The sequence below is a fragment of the Equus caballus genome, chromosome 16, assembly GCF_041296265.1.
Source record: "Equus caballus isolate H_3958 breed thoroughbred chromosome 16, TB-T2T, whole genome shotgun sequence".
NCBI classification, from domain to species: domain Eukaryota; kingdom Metazoa; phylum Chordata; class Mammalia; order Perissodactyla; family Equidae; genus Equus; species Equus caballus.
The window spans coordinates 62,124,210-62,136,351 of record NC_091699.1 but is presented as its reverse complement, the minus strand read 5'-3'; the positions used below and the strand labels follow the sequence as shown (position 1 = coordinate 62,136,351).

Here is a 12,142-nt window from a genome sequence, read left to right as displayed (position 1 = left end):
TCACTGGTTGAAATGGGTAAAGCGGGGAAGAAACAGATTTGAAGGCAAGGAAGAGACAACAGGGTTTCACTTTTGGACATGTTAAGCCTGAGATGCCTATTAGGCATCCAAATGGAAATGTCATCGAGGCCATAGGCTACCAAATCTAGAGCATAAGGGAGAGATGAATGAGGGCTAGAACTACACATTTGGGCGTCATCAGCAAATAGGTATCATTTAAAGCCTTTAGGCTGGATTAAATCACTGAGAGAGGATAAAGACAAAATAGTGAAGAAGCCTAGGCCCTGAGACCTGCCAACATGATAAACGGGCTTCCTTCTTCTAGTTTCCTCCCTTATCAACCAATCCATTAAAGCATACTACTGTCATCAAACTCATTATGACCAATTTCTACATCCCTATTTTTATATATATATATGTTTATACACATATATACTTTTTAGACTTTAACATTCAATTTGCCCATACTTGAAATATTCAGATCATAATCTCCAATAAAAACAAATCTCTGAAGACTCTCTCCAAGGTAAATAAATGCCAGATACTAACCCCAAACCTCCCTGTTTATGGAGAGATAAACAAGAGAAAAAGAAATAGGAATTAAAAGATAAGGAACAAAAAAATCTTCTATTTCGAAGGTAAAAGAAAGAACCTCACGAACCTGCCCAGATTGCCTAGTGGTTATAGTTCGGGACGCTCCTCTTCACTGGCCCAGGTTTGGTTCCCGGGCACAGAACCACTCTACTTGTCTGTCAGTAGCCATGCTATAGCAGCAGCTCACATAGAAGAACTAGGACTTACAACTAGAATATACAACTATGTATTGGGGCTTTGAGGAGGGGGGAAAAAAAGAGGAAGATTGGCAACAGATGTTAGCTCAGGGTGAATCCCCCCTTGCAAAAAAAAAAAAGAAAAGAAAAAGAACTTCACAAAATAAAAGAATGACAGTACTTTCAAAATAAACCATATCCAAATAATAAATATTTTAGATTTATAATATGCATTCAACTTTTCACATAGTTGTAACTACATACTCTGCAATACACAAATGAGAATGCACTGTAAATGGTACGAAAACACACAAGAATTTTAACAACTGTCCACCTTTCTGCTGTTTCTGCTTTCTACGGAAATGGACAGAGGTAACTGCTAGAAAAATAAGGACAAGGTACTTAAACACCTTCTATTCAGAGAAGAGAAGTGAGAAACAGTTGGCAGTCAGGGTGAGGACTGGTAGTGCTGAAGTCAATTTATGCTTCTAGAACTAACTTTAGATTAGGTTAGACACAATCTTTTTAACGCTAAATTCTCACTCCATCTGCCTTCCTGCAACAACAAGGCTCAGTCTTGGTTTAGTCCAGAGAAAAAGAACTAGATTCTATTAGTAACTAGTTTTACTATTATTTAACTATACAACTCATACACCAAATTTTTTCTCCAACTTCATTTACATTACTAAGCTAAGCACACTCTCTTTAATATGAACCTACTTGCCTAGGTGGAAAAACCATCTACACTATCTTTGGAAATAGAATATATTCTTTACATATATGGCTAATTAATATTTAAAGACTGAAGTCTAGGTAAATGCTACCCAATTAAAAAAAAAAAAACCCACAAATTTAGCAACCTTACAATAAGAAGAGCAACCACAAAATCAAATGAATGCCAGATACTAACCCCAAACCTCCTTTAATTCCAGCTTGGTCTCATTCTAGTTAAGAAGCCAAAGAAGATTATGCTGGTGAAGTTCCTATGTCTGTGTCTCTTCACCAGCATCATAACTGACAGTCTACACATTGGTGTAATAGAACCCATCAACCCCACAATTTCTACTAAAATTAACTAAGTAAATCAATTACCCTGGGAATAAAAAACACATTTGATTATTTTTTCACTTTATTATTTTTTGTGAGGAAGATTGGCCCTGAGCTAACATGTGTTGCTAATCTTCCTCCTTTTTGCTTGAGGAAGACTGTCAGTGAGCTAACATCAGTGCCAATCTTCCTCTATTTTATATGGGATGCCACCATAACATGACTTGATGAGCATTGTGTAGGCCCACACCCAGGATCCGAACCAACAAACCTCAGGCTGCTGAGGTGGAGTGCATAAACTTAACCACTACGCCACTGGGCCAGCCCTCAAAAGACATATTTTATGCATGGAACGTGGAGGGCAAGAGAGTCATCATATCTTCAACCCAGAAGGCACAAAAAAAATAAGGCAAAACAACAGAATTATTTTACACAATAGACTCATTATTAAATTTTCACTTACTCCAAGAGTCAGAGGACAGGTAACGATCAGCAGGAGGTAAAGACTTCGTTATTATGTCCTAAGTTTCAAGCCACAAAATCAAAATCTGCTGAATCAGTGATATAGTTATCTTGGAAACATATCTTTAGTGCCTAAAACTTTGTTAAACAGTCTTATAAATGTTTGAAAACTGGAATAACAATTATTCTTACCTTTGCAGACACTCAAAATCATACCGCCTGAATTTTGCACTTCATCAAATTTGGCAAATATCATTTCTAATCTGGGAATAAAGAATAAATTTTATTTGTTTGTTTTACATACAGTTTAAACAGAAACAATTTCCTTCACTATCTCCCTGAGAAAAAAACAATTAGAGGAATTCAGTTAGTCCTACAACTCTCCTTTACAATTAACTCACTGACTGGAAGGAGACACAAAACCTCTCTTTTGAGTCAAGAGAAGCTGCCAAATACAGGTAGCACTCTACATACTCGCAGGCATGTTTGCAAAAGGTAACTTTCACACAAGGCAGTTTTACATGTTTCTTCCATCATAAAATTATTTCTCCAACCCATCTAAATACTTCAGTTCCAATCGTAGAACGAATCCACTCAGTCACCAAGACATCTTTAAAAAGCATATAAAAATCATGCTAAGGAAGCTTAAAGCAAACAAAAAAACAATGAAATATAAAATATCAGAAACTGAAGTGATGCTGATACAACTGATAATCTGATGTTTCCCCTATTAACTTATTTTCATTTTAACACCAATTCCATTAGCACTTCTGATTTTATATTCAGAAGAAGACTTTCTCTACACTTCTGCTATCACTTTCTTTTAGTTAAAAACATGTTTCTTATTACAAAAGCAATGAACACTCATTATAAAAGAAAATCTGGATATATAAGTAGGAACAAAGAAAAAAACACAATCTCACCATTCAGAGACTATTTAACTCTACATGTTCTGATGCTTTATATTTATATATAAATTTTCTCCAGACTAAAATGGGATCATGCTAACAGCACTATTTTTTAGTTTACTTTGCCTTTACTTTCCAATAGATCATGCTACGATTTATTCTTAAATTTATGACTTAAGAGATTTGGGGGAGGGTACAGAGCCACTGTCATGTTGTCTTTAATTGCCAAACGTTTCTCTCTAACGTACTCTTGCGTTTCTGTCATAATTTCACTTCTAAAACCTTAGTTAAAAACCTTGTTCCACATCCTATCATTTCTTACTTGTAAACTGAAGATGCAGATACTTTTGGCCTAAAATTTCTTTTTTAGTTGGAAACTTTTCAAGGAATTCATTATAATGGGGTTTCTAAACCTTAACCTCACGTTCTACCTCACCCTCCCATTAAATTCAACAATTAAAAATATTCACACATCTGAAAGCACTTCAGTCGAAAGACACAGGTCTCTTCATCCTACACAGTATCTTCCAGAGAATCGAGCAGTCACTAGCCAGATTGCCCAGAGACAAGATGAGATGGGAGAGGGAACACTGGAACTGGAAGGTGGGATGTCAGAATGAAGACCAGACAGTCCAGAACAGAAAGGAGAGGACTTAGGCGAGCTCTTTGGGAAAAAGGCAGAACAAGATGTGAGGAAACATGAAATTAACACTCAGCTATAGAGAAGCAAAATCGGAGTAGGAAACTGCAGACAAAGCTCTGAGAGAGAAGAGAGTTGGTAAGGAATTGAGGTGGGGCAGATAAAATATACAGCAAGGAATGGAGACATAGGCAGCTTTAATGGGAAGAGGGGTCAACTGAAAATACTAAGGAAATATAACAGCAATGGAGTAAAGAGAAAGAAAGAAAAAAGGGTCAAGGTGGAAGATATCACCCAAAGGTCTTTTGGGGCTGGGCTGGGCTACCAAAGACACACAGAGATGCTTACCTCACACTCTTCATCTTTCTGCCAGCCCTCACTTTGCTCTTTATATACTTCCTATGACCATCCTGCTCTCTTCTTAGTCTCTCTTTCCTTCTAATGCTTCTCATCTTACCAACTTTCACGTGAAACAAACATTAACATTTGTTTGGTATTTACTGAAAAGATTTTAGTCCCCTGTCAAAATTTTATAAGGAGTTAAGTTCACACCTTCCTATCTTTAAAACAAACAAAAAACTAAACAGTATAATTTTCTTTCTATGTGGCCCTCACTGGACGACCCTCACCCCTGATCATTAAGCTTGAACTAATGAAAAGCTCCACATAAGCCATTTCGAAAAATAAGTTTATTCATAATGTTATACACATAATGATATACAAATATAATCTAGTGAAAAAGGAGGAAAGAACTTAAGAGCAGAAAAAAGAGACTAAGTTTTTTTTAAGTAATTCAGGAAGAAAAAAATTATGAAATTCAATGGAAGGAAAATACAACAGAGGCTAGAGTGTCCAAGAGATTATAAACAAAACTTAAGAAACCAAAGAATAGAGGCCAGTAAAGATCTAGGAAGGTTCTGACTCGGGATAAGGATAGAGACCAGTAAAGCTTTAGCATATAAGTGGAAAAGCAACTCTAACCAGAGTTCATATTTAAGTTCAGAGTCATAATAATAAATCACAGGTACAATATGAAAGAGATAATTAGGTATCTCAGAGCTTATCTTTTTTTGAGTAACAGCTTTAGTGAGATAAAACTCATACACCAGACAATTCACTTCTTTAAAGTGTACAGTGATTTTTAGTATATCCAGGGAGTTGTGCAACCATCATAACAAATTTTAGAACATCTTCATCACACCAAGGAACAACCTCATACCCATTAGCACTCACTCACCATCTCCCCTAATTTTCTCAGTCCTAGGAAACCACTAATCTAACTTTCTTTGCAAAGATTTGCCATATCTGGACATTTCATACAAATGAAATCATACAATATGCAGCCTTTTATGACTGGCTTCTTCCACTAATAATGTTTTCAAGGCTCATCTATGTTGTAGCATGTATCAGTCATTCCCGTTGATGGCCAAGTAATATTTCATTGTATGGATATACTACATCTTGTTTATCTACTCATCAGTTGATGGACATGTGGGGATGTGAGGTGTTTCCACTTTTTGGCTATTGTGAATATTCACAAAGCTGTTATAAACATCTGCATACAGTTTTTCACATGGACATCTGTTTTCCTATCTCTTGGGTATATAGCTAGGGGTAGAATTGCTGGGTCATATGGTAATTTTTTGTTTGACATTTTGAGGAGCTGCAAACTGTTTTCCAAAGTTACTGCACCATTTTACATTCCCACCAGCTATGCATCAGAGTTCTAATTGCCCTGCATCCTCATCCACACTTATTATTGTCTGTCTTTTTTACTTCAGCCATCCTAGTAGACATGAAGTAGTATCTCATTGTAGTTTGCTTTTTTTTTTTAAGATTGGCACCTGAGCTAACAACTGTTGCCAATCTTTTTTTTTTTCCTGCTTTTTCTCCCCAAATCCCCCTAGTACATAGTTGTATATTTTTAAGTTGTGGATCCTTTTGGTTGTGGCATGTGGGATGCCGCCTCAGCATGGCCTAATGAGCGGTGCCACAACCGCGCCCAGGATCCAAACCGGCAAAACCCTGGGCCACCAAAGCGGAGCGTGCAAACTTAACCACACAGCCACAGAGCTGGCCCCTCATTGTAGTTTTGATCTGTACTTCCCTGATGGCTAATGACATGAGCCATCTTTTTATGTGTTTATTGGCCACTTATATATCTTCTTTGAAAAAAGATCTATTTAAATCCTTTGCCTGTTTTTAAATTGAGTTCTCCCTCCTTTTACTGTTGAGTTGTAGGAGTTCTTTATATACTTGGGACATAAGTCTTTTATGAGATATATGATTTGCAAATATTTTTCCCATTATGTGGGTTTTCTTTTCAATTCTTGTTGATGTTCCATGAAGCACAAACTTTTAATATTGATAAAATACAATTTATTTTGGTGTCATATATAAGAAACCATTGCCTAGCATTCTCTAAAAGTTTTATTACTTTAGCTCTTACATTTAGTTCTAGATCCATTTTGAGTTAATTTTGGGCTATGGTACGAGGAAGACATCCAACTTTATTCTACTGGATGTGGAAATCCCATTTCCGCAGCACCATTTGTTGAAAAAACTATTCTTCTCCCACTGAATGGTGTTGGTACTTCTGACGAAAATCAACGGACCATAAATTTAAGGGTTTATTTCTGGACTCTTAAATTGTATCTATATGTCTAATGTTATGCCAGTACCACACTGTCAGAGCTTATCTTTTTAAAAGTAGCTGAGAGAGAAAAATAAATTTCAATTATTATTTTAAAAATATTTGACCAATAGCTTTATGTTATACTTAAGTTTAACTTTTAACAAAGAAGAATGTTTTGATATAAATATAAGGGTGGACGAAAATACAACTTCAACCTTAGAAGGCTGTATCCAACAGGAAATTTGGTAATCACAAAGAAGGCAGCATTTGAGAGGCAGAAATATCCCTTCTGAAAAATTAAAGTTAGAATAATCACTATGACAGAAGAATATAGTTTCAAATGAATGCAATGTTCAGTATAAAGTTAACTCTTGAGAATAAATGCTAGTGGAAAGAGGGAAACAGTAGTGGAAGAATCATCTGAAGAAATGGGTAAACCAAAATACATTTATTATTTTACCTCATAAAAGTTTCAGAACTCCTTAATATAAATGTGTCCAGTATTGCGAAGACTCAAAATACTACCTATAAAATAATGAGGTCCTATGCCAAAAGCAAGCACTCTACATGCTTAAGAAGCAAAGTTCACCACACCTTGTACCTATGCAAAGTCCTTCCCATTCCCTACTATCTGCCAGAGAAGCATCATCGAGAAGAATGACACAATCACAGCACGGAGGAATGAACTATGGACTGGGAATCAGGAAGCCTTCAGCTTCTCACCAACTAGCTGTCACTGCTGGGGTCTGAGAGTCCACATCTGCCAAGTGGTTAGCCACTTAGAAGAAGGAGAAACCATATACAAGAACAGATAGAGTTAATAAGTCATTCGCTTATTTCAGTTAAGAACATTAAAGTATAAGCTACCTACATATCATAAAACCCTTATGAGGTTGATTCTGATTGGAGGAAAAATGAAATAAAGGAGTTCCCTCAAACAACTAAAATTATTTATAAAACATAACTTAGAAAGAAAGGAATATCATAGGCAAACCTTACGTTGAGCATAAATGCAAAAATCCTAAGCACATATGTGGACACAATTTATAACAAAGAGAACACTGAAGAAAGATGTTTTCAGTAAGTGGTGTTAGGTCAAGCGGATATCCATATGAAAAAAAAATGTATCTGAAGCCCACCTCACACCATTTACCAAAAAGAAAATCTCATGTGGACTATAAAGCTAAATGTGACTAAAACTTCAAAACATTACACAGAGAATGTCTTCATGAAATTAAAAGCAAAGATTTCTTAAACCGGGCACAGAAATGTCTAGTCATAAAGGAAATGACTGAGAACTACATTAAAATTAAGAACCTACATACATCAAAAGATATCATCAAGGAAGTAAAATATCAAGTCACAGGCTGGGAGAAGATATTTAAAACATATATATAGCTGACAATGGGCTTATGTCTAGAATACATTTTAAAAAGTCCTATTAATAATTTTTTTAAATGACAGACCACCCAATTTTTAAAAAGGGGTAAGAAACCTGAAAAGACACTTCAAGAGAACATATCCACATACCTGATAAATATATGAAATGGTGCTCTTCTTTATTAGTAATCAGAAAAATGCAGATTATAACCATAATGACAACACATGCACCAGAAACTTAAATTTAATAAGAGTAAGACTAACAATACCAAATATCAGTGAAAACGCAGAATAACAGGAACTTGCAAATAGTGCTAGTGAGAATATATATGGGTATAACCACTCTGGAAAATTTTTCATCAATATCAACTAAAGGTGAACATATCCTATGTCCCAGCAATTCCATTCTTAGATATATTACAAGAGAATGAATACATATGTACACCAAAAGACATGAACAAGAATGTTTTTAACAGCACTACTGATAAAAGCTACAAACTGAATACAACTCAAAAGTCCATCAACAGTATGTGTTGGTGGGAATGTAAACTGGTGCAGCCACTATGGAAAACAGTATGGAGATTCCTCAAAAAGTTAAGAATAAAAATATCTTATGACCCAGCCATCCCACTACTGGGTATCTATCCTAAGAACCTGAAATCAGCAATTCCAGAAGTTCCATGCACCCCTATCTTCATTGCAGCATTATTCACAATAGCCAAGTCATGGAACCAATCTAAGTGCCCAGCAACTGATGATTGGATAAAGAAGTTGTGGTATATACATACAATGGAATACTACTCAGCCATAAAAAAGGACAAAGTCGTCCCATTCACAACAACATGGATAGACCTTGAGGGTATTATGTTGAGTGAAATAAGCCAGACAGAGAAAGACAAACTCTGTATGATTCCACTCATAGGTGGTAGTTAACATATGGACAAACAGAACTGATCAGTGGTTGCCAGGGGAAAGGGGGGTGGCGGGAGGGCACTAGGGGTGAAGTGGCGTACCTACAACATGACTAATAATAATGTACAACTGTAATTTCACAAGGATGTTAACTTTTATAACCTTAATAAAAAAAAATTAAAAAAAAAGAAAGTCCATCAACAGGATGGATTCATAAAGTATAGCCTATTCATACAATGGAAAACTATATGGCAATGAAAATGAACAACTGTAGCTGGATCCAACAACCCAAAAAAAACTTAAAAAGCTAGTGTTAACTGAAAGAAGCCAGACACAAAAGAGTACATCTCATATGATTCTATTTATAAAAATTCAAAAACAGGCAAAACTAAACTATGGTGATAGAAGTCAGGCTTGTGGTTACTTTTGGAAAGGAGAGAAAAGGCACAAATCAAAAAGGCTTTGGGGAGGCTTCTGGAATGTTGTAATGTTCGACTTCACCTGCGTGGATACATGGGTGTATTCACTTTGTAATAATTTACAGAGCTGCATACTTATGATTTACATACTTCTCTGTATGGATGTCATACTTGAATAAAAATTTTAAATACTTTAATAAAAAATAATTTCAATATAAATTTTAAGATATATAATGTAACATATATTCATACATATACACTGTCACACACACAAATACATATGTTAACATCATTTCTTTCATCCACATAAAATGATGCAGAATTTACCCAAATGAAACTCTTGTTAGCTCTGGAATGAGAAAGTGAATGAACGAATAAGTGAACAAAATGCATATTTATTGGACAACCTTATTACCAAAAAGTAATTGGTACTGGAAAAAATCTATATGGTAAGAGAGGCAGCCAGATATGATGAGACCTATGATAACAGAACATACCACCACCTATGAAGTAGTCTCGCTCCTCCTGATACGTCTCACCAAAAATCTGATCAAACACTGAGATCCAATTACCAATTTACAGGATATAAAGACAGAAGAACATGTTAAACCACCACAGGAAAAGAATTAGCAATATCCAGAATATGGAAACTTTACAGGATAAACTACCCAGTTTATTCAACAAACACAAGAAAAAAAAGTATTGGGGGTACACAAAGACATGAAAAGACTTATAAGACGTATGAACTAATTGTTGGACTTTATTTGGATACTGATTCAAACAAACTGTTAAAAATACATACATACTTAGGACACTTATGTAACGACTGGAAATCTGAACCCCGACTGGATATTTGGTATTACAGAATTATTTGCAAAAAAAATTAAGGCATGATGACGGAACTGTGGTTGTAACTGAAAAGAAATTTTTTTTCCTTTAAAAATATATTGAATAATTACAGATGAAATGTTATGATGACTTGGATTTGCTTCAAAATAATAGAGGACAAAAGTAAGGGTATAACATACAAAATGGGCCATGAGTTAATTGTTAAAGCTGGGTAATGGGTACATGAAGGTTAATTACACTATTCCGTCTACTTTAGTTGGAAATTTTCCATAATAAAAAGCTAAGAAAAAAATCCTTTTAGGTCCCCTTAAAATGGAGATGAAAATTTCATTACAAAAAGAAAATTTAATTGGAATAATATCTTTAATAAAAATATAAAAAACTCCGAGAAGTACTAAATAAAAATGTACCTTTGAAAAAAATGTTCTGATACACTACAAGCTTATCAACAGGATTTTTACTGATGTGACTGATGATGCTCTACTCGGATATCTTAATTTTCTTTTTATTTGACTAGGTTTTAAGAGTATTGACTGATTCTTATATAGTTTTCTGTTATCCAGTATCGTTGTATGGCACCTTCCAACACTGGGTACTCAAAAAATATTTACTTAACGAATAGCTTAATATTTTTAATAAATCCTTGCTCAAGCATCTTCCAAATAATGACCATTATTGTCTGGTATCAAAAGATAGTTACCTGACAATGATATTGAATTACATATTAAATAATAAACAATATATAAGTATATAATGAAACTGTCCAAAAAAATTACAGCACCTTAAGAACTTTTTAAACAGTGATAACCCATATATCTTTTTGTATCTTTTGAATTTTAAAACATTTCAGAAAATTGAACCAATTTAAAATAAACATATGAAATTAAAAACCTGTAAAACCAGTGGCAAAAAAATAAACAAATTTAGCAAGACTTACCTAGCAGAAGGAATTCCTCTCTTACAAAGGTCCACTCTCACTTTCTCTCCCACATGTCTATAAATCTCCACTATAGCCAATATTGCAGCATCTCTCACCTGCCAAAGAATTCAGAATTTACAAAAAAAAACCCCTTACATGAAATACAATAAAATACTTCACCTCAAGGTAACATTACACTAGCAGACCCAGTTGAAGCTCCAAGTTGGTTTTAACGCCTCTAAACTCCTAAGAGATAATGGCAGGTCATTAACAAAAACCAAGAGGATGTGCCAAGAAACCTCTAGAGAAGGTTGTAAAAGGTTTTACAGAAATCTAAGAGATGTGTAAATAAAAGTTACTAATGTGGCTTTTAAAAAATCTTCTATTTGGGGCCAGCCCTGATGGCCTAGTGGTTAAAGTTTGGCGTGCTCTGCATCGGTGGCCCAGGTTCAGTTCCTAGGTGTGGAACCATAGCACTCGTCTGTTAGTGGTCATACTGTGGCAGTGGCTCATGTTGGAAAAAAAAAGAGGAAGATGGGCAACAGATGTTAGCTCAGGATGAATCCTTCTCAGAAAAAAAAAAAAAACCAACTTCCATTTGTAATAAGATTGTGTAAAGAACTGCCAATAAGAGTATGAATACAAATCATCATGGTTAATATATTTTCCTGGAATAAAACTGCTTTTCAAGATCGTGGCCTGAACTCAAACAGATATTTATACACCAAAGTTCACAGCATCATTATTCGTAATAGCCAAAAGGTAGAAACAACCCAAATGTCCATCCACGGATGAATGGATAAACAAAATGTGGTATAAACATACCATGGAGTATTATTCAGCCTTAAAAAGGAAAGAAAAGAAATTCTGACACATGCTACAACATGATGAACCTGGAAGACTTTACGCTAAGTGAGATCTGCCAGATACAAAAGGGCAAATATTGCATGGTTCCACTTTTGTGAGGTACATAGAGTAGTCAAATTCGTATGGAGAAAAATTAAAATGTGGTTGCCAGGAGCTGGAGGGTTGGGGAAAATGGGAGTTATTATTTAATGGGTAGAGTTTTAGTTTGGGAAGATGAAAAAGTTCTGGAGATGGCTGGTGGTGATGGTTGTAGAACAGTGTGAATGTACTTAACGCCAATGAACTATACCCTTAAAAATGGCTGGAACGGTAAATTTTACGTTGTCTATATTTT

The 12,142-nt window shown here is 35.1% G+C and overlaps 1 protein-coding gene across 13 annotated transcripts in view; it reads right to left on the bottom strand.

Moving 5' to 3' along the window:
* Positions 1-12,142, bottom strand: part of CLASP2 (cytoplasmic linker associated protein 2) — a 163,608-nt gene that overhangs the window by 130,684 nt on the left and 20,782 nt on the right. For all 13 annotated transcript variants that reach the window (XM_070237999.1, XM_070238003.1, XM_070238008.1 and 10 more), the window contains exons 6-7: positions 10,960-11,057; positions 2,472-2,542 (exon numbers count right to left, since the gene is read on the bottom strand). In XM_070237999.1, coding sequence (XP_070094100.1) covers positions 2,472-2,542; positions 10,960-11,057 — 169 coding nt within the window. The remainder of the gene's footprint in view (positions 1-2,471; positions 2,543-10,959; positions 11,058-12,142) is intronic.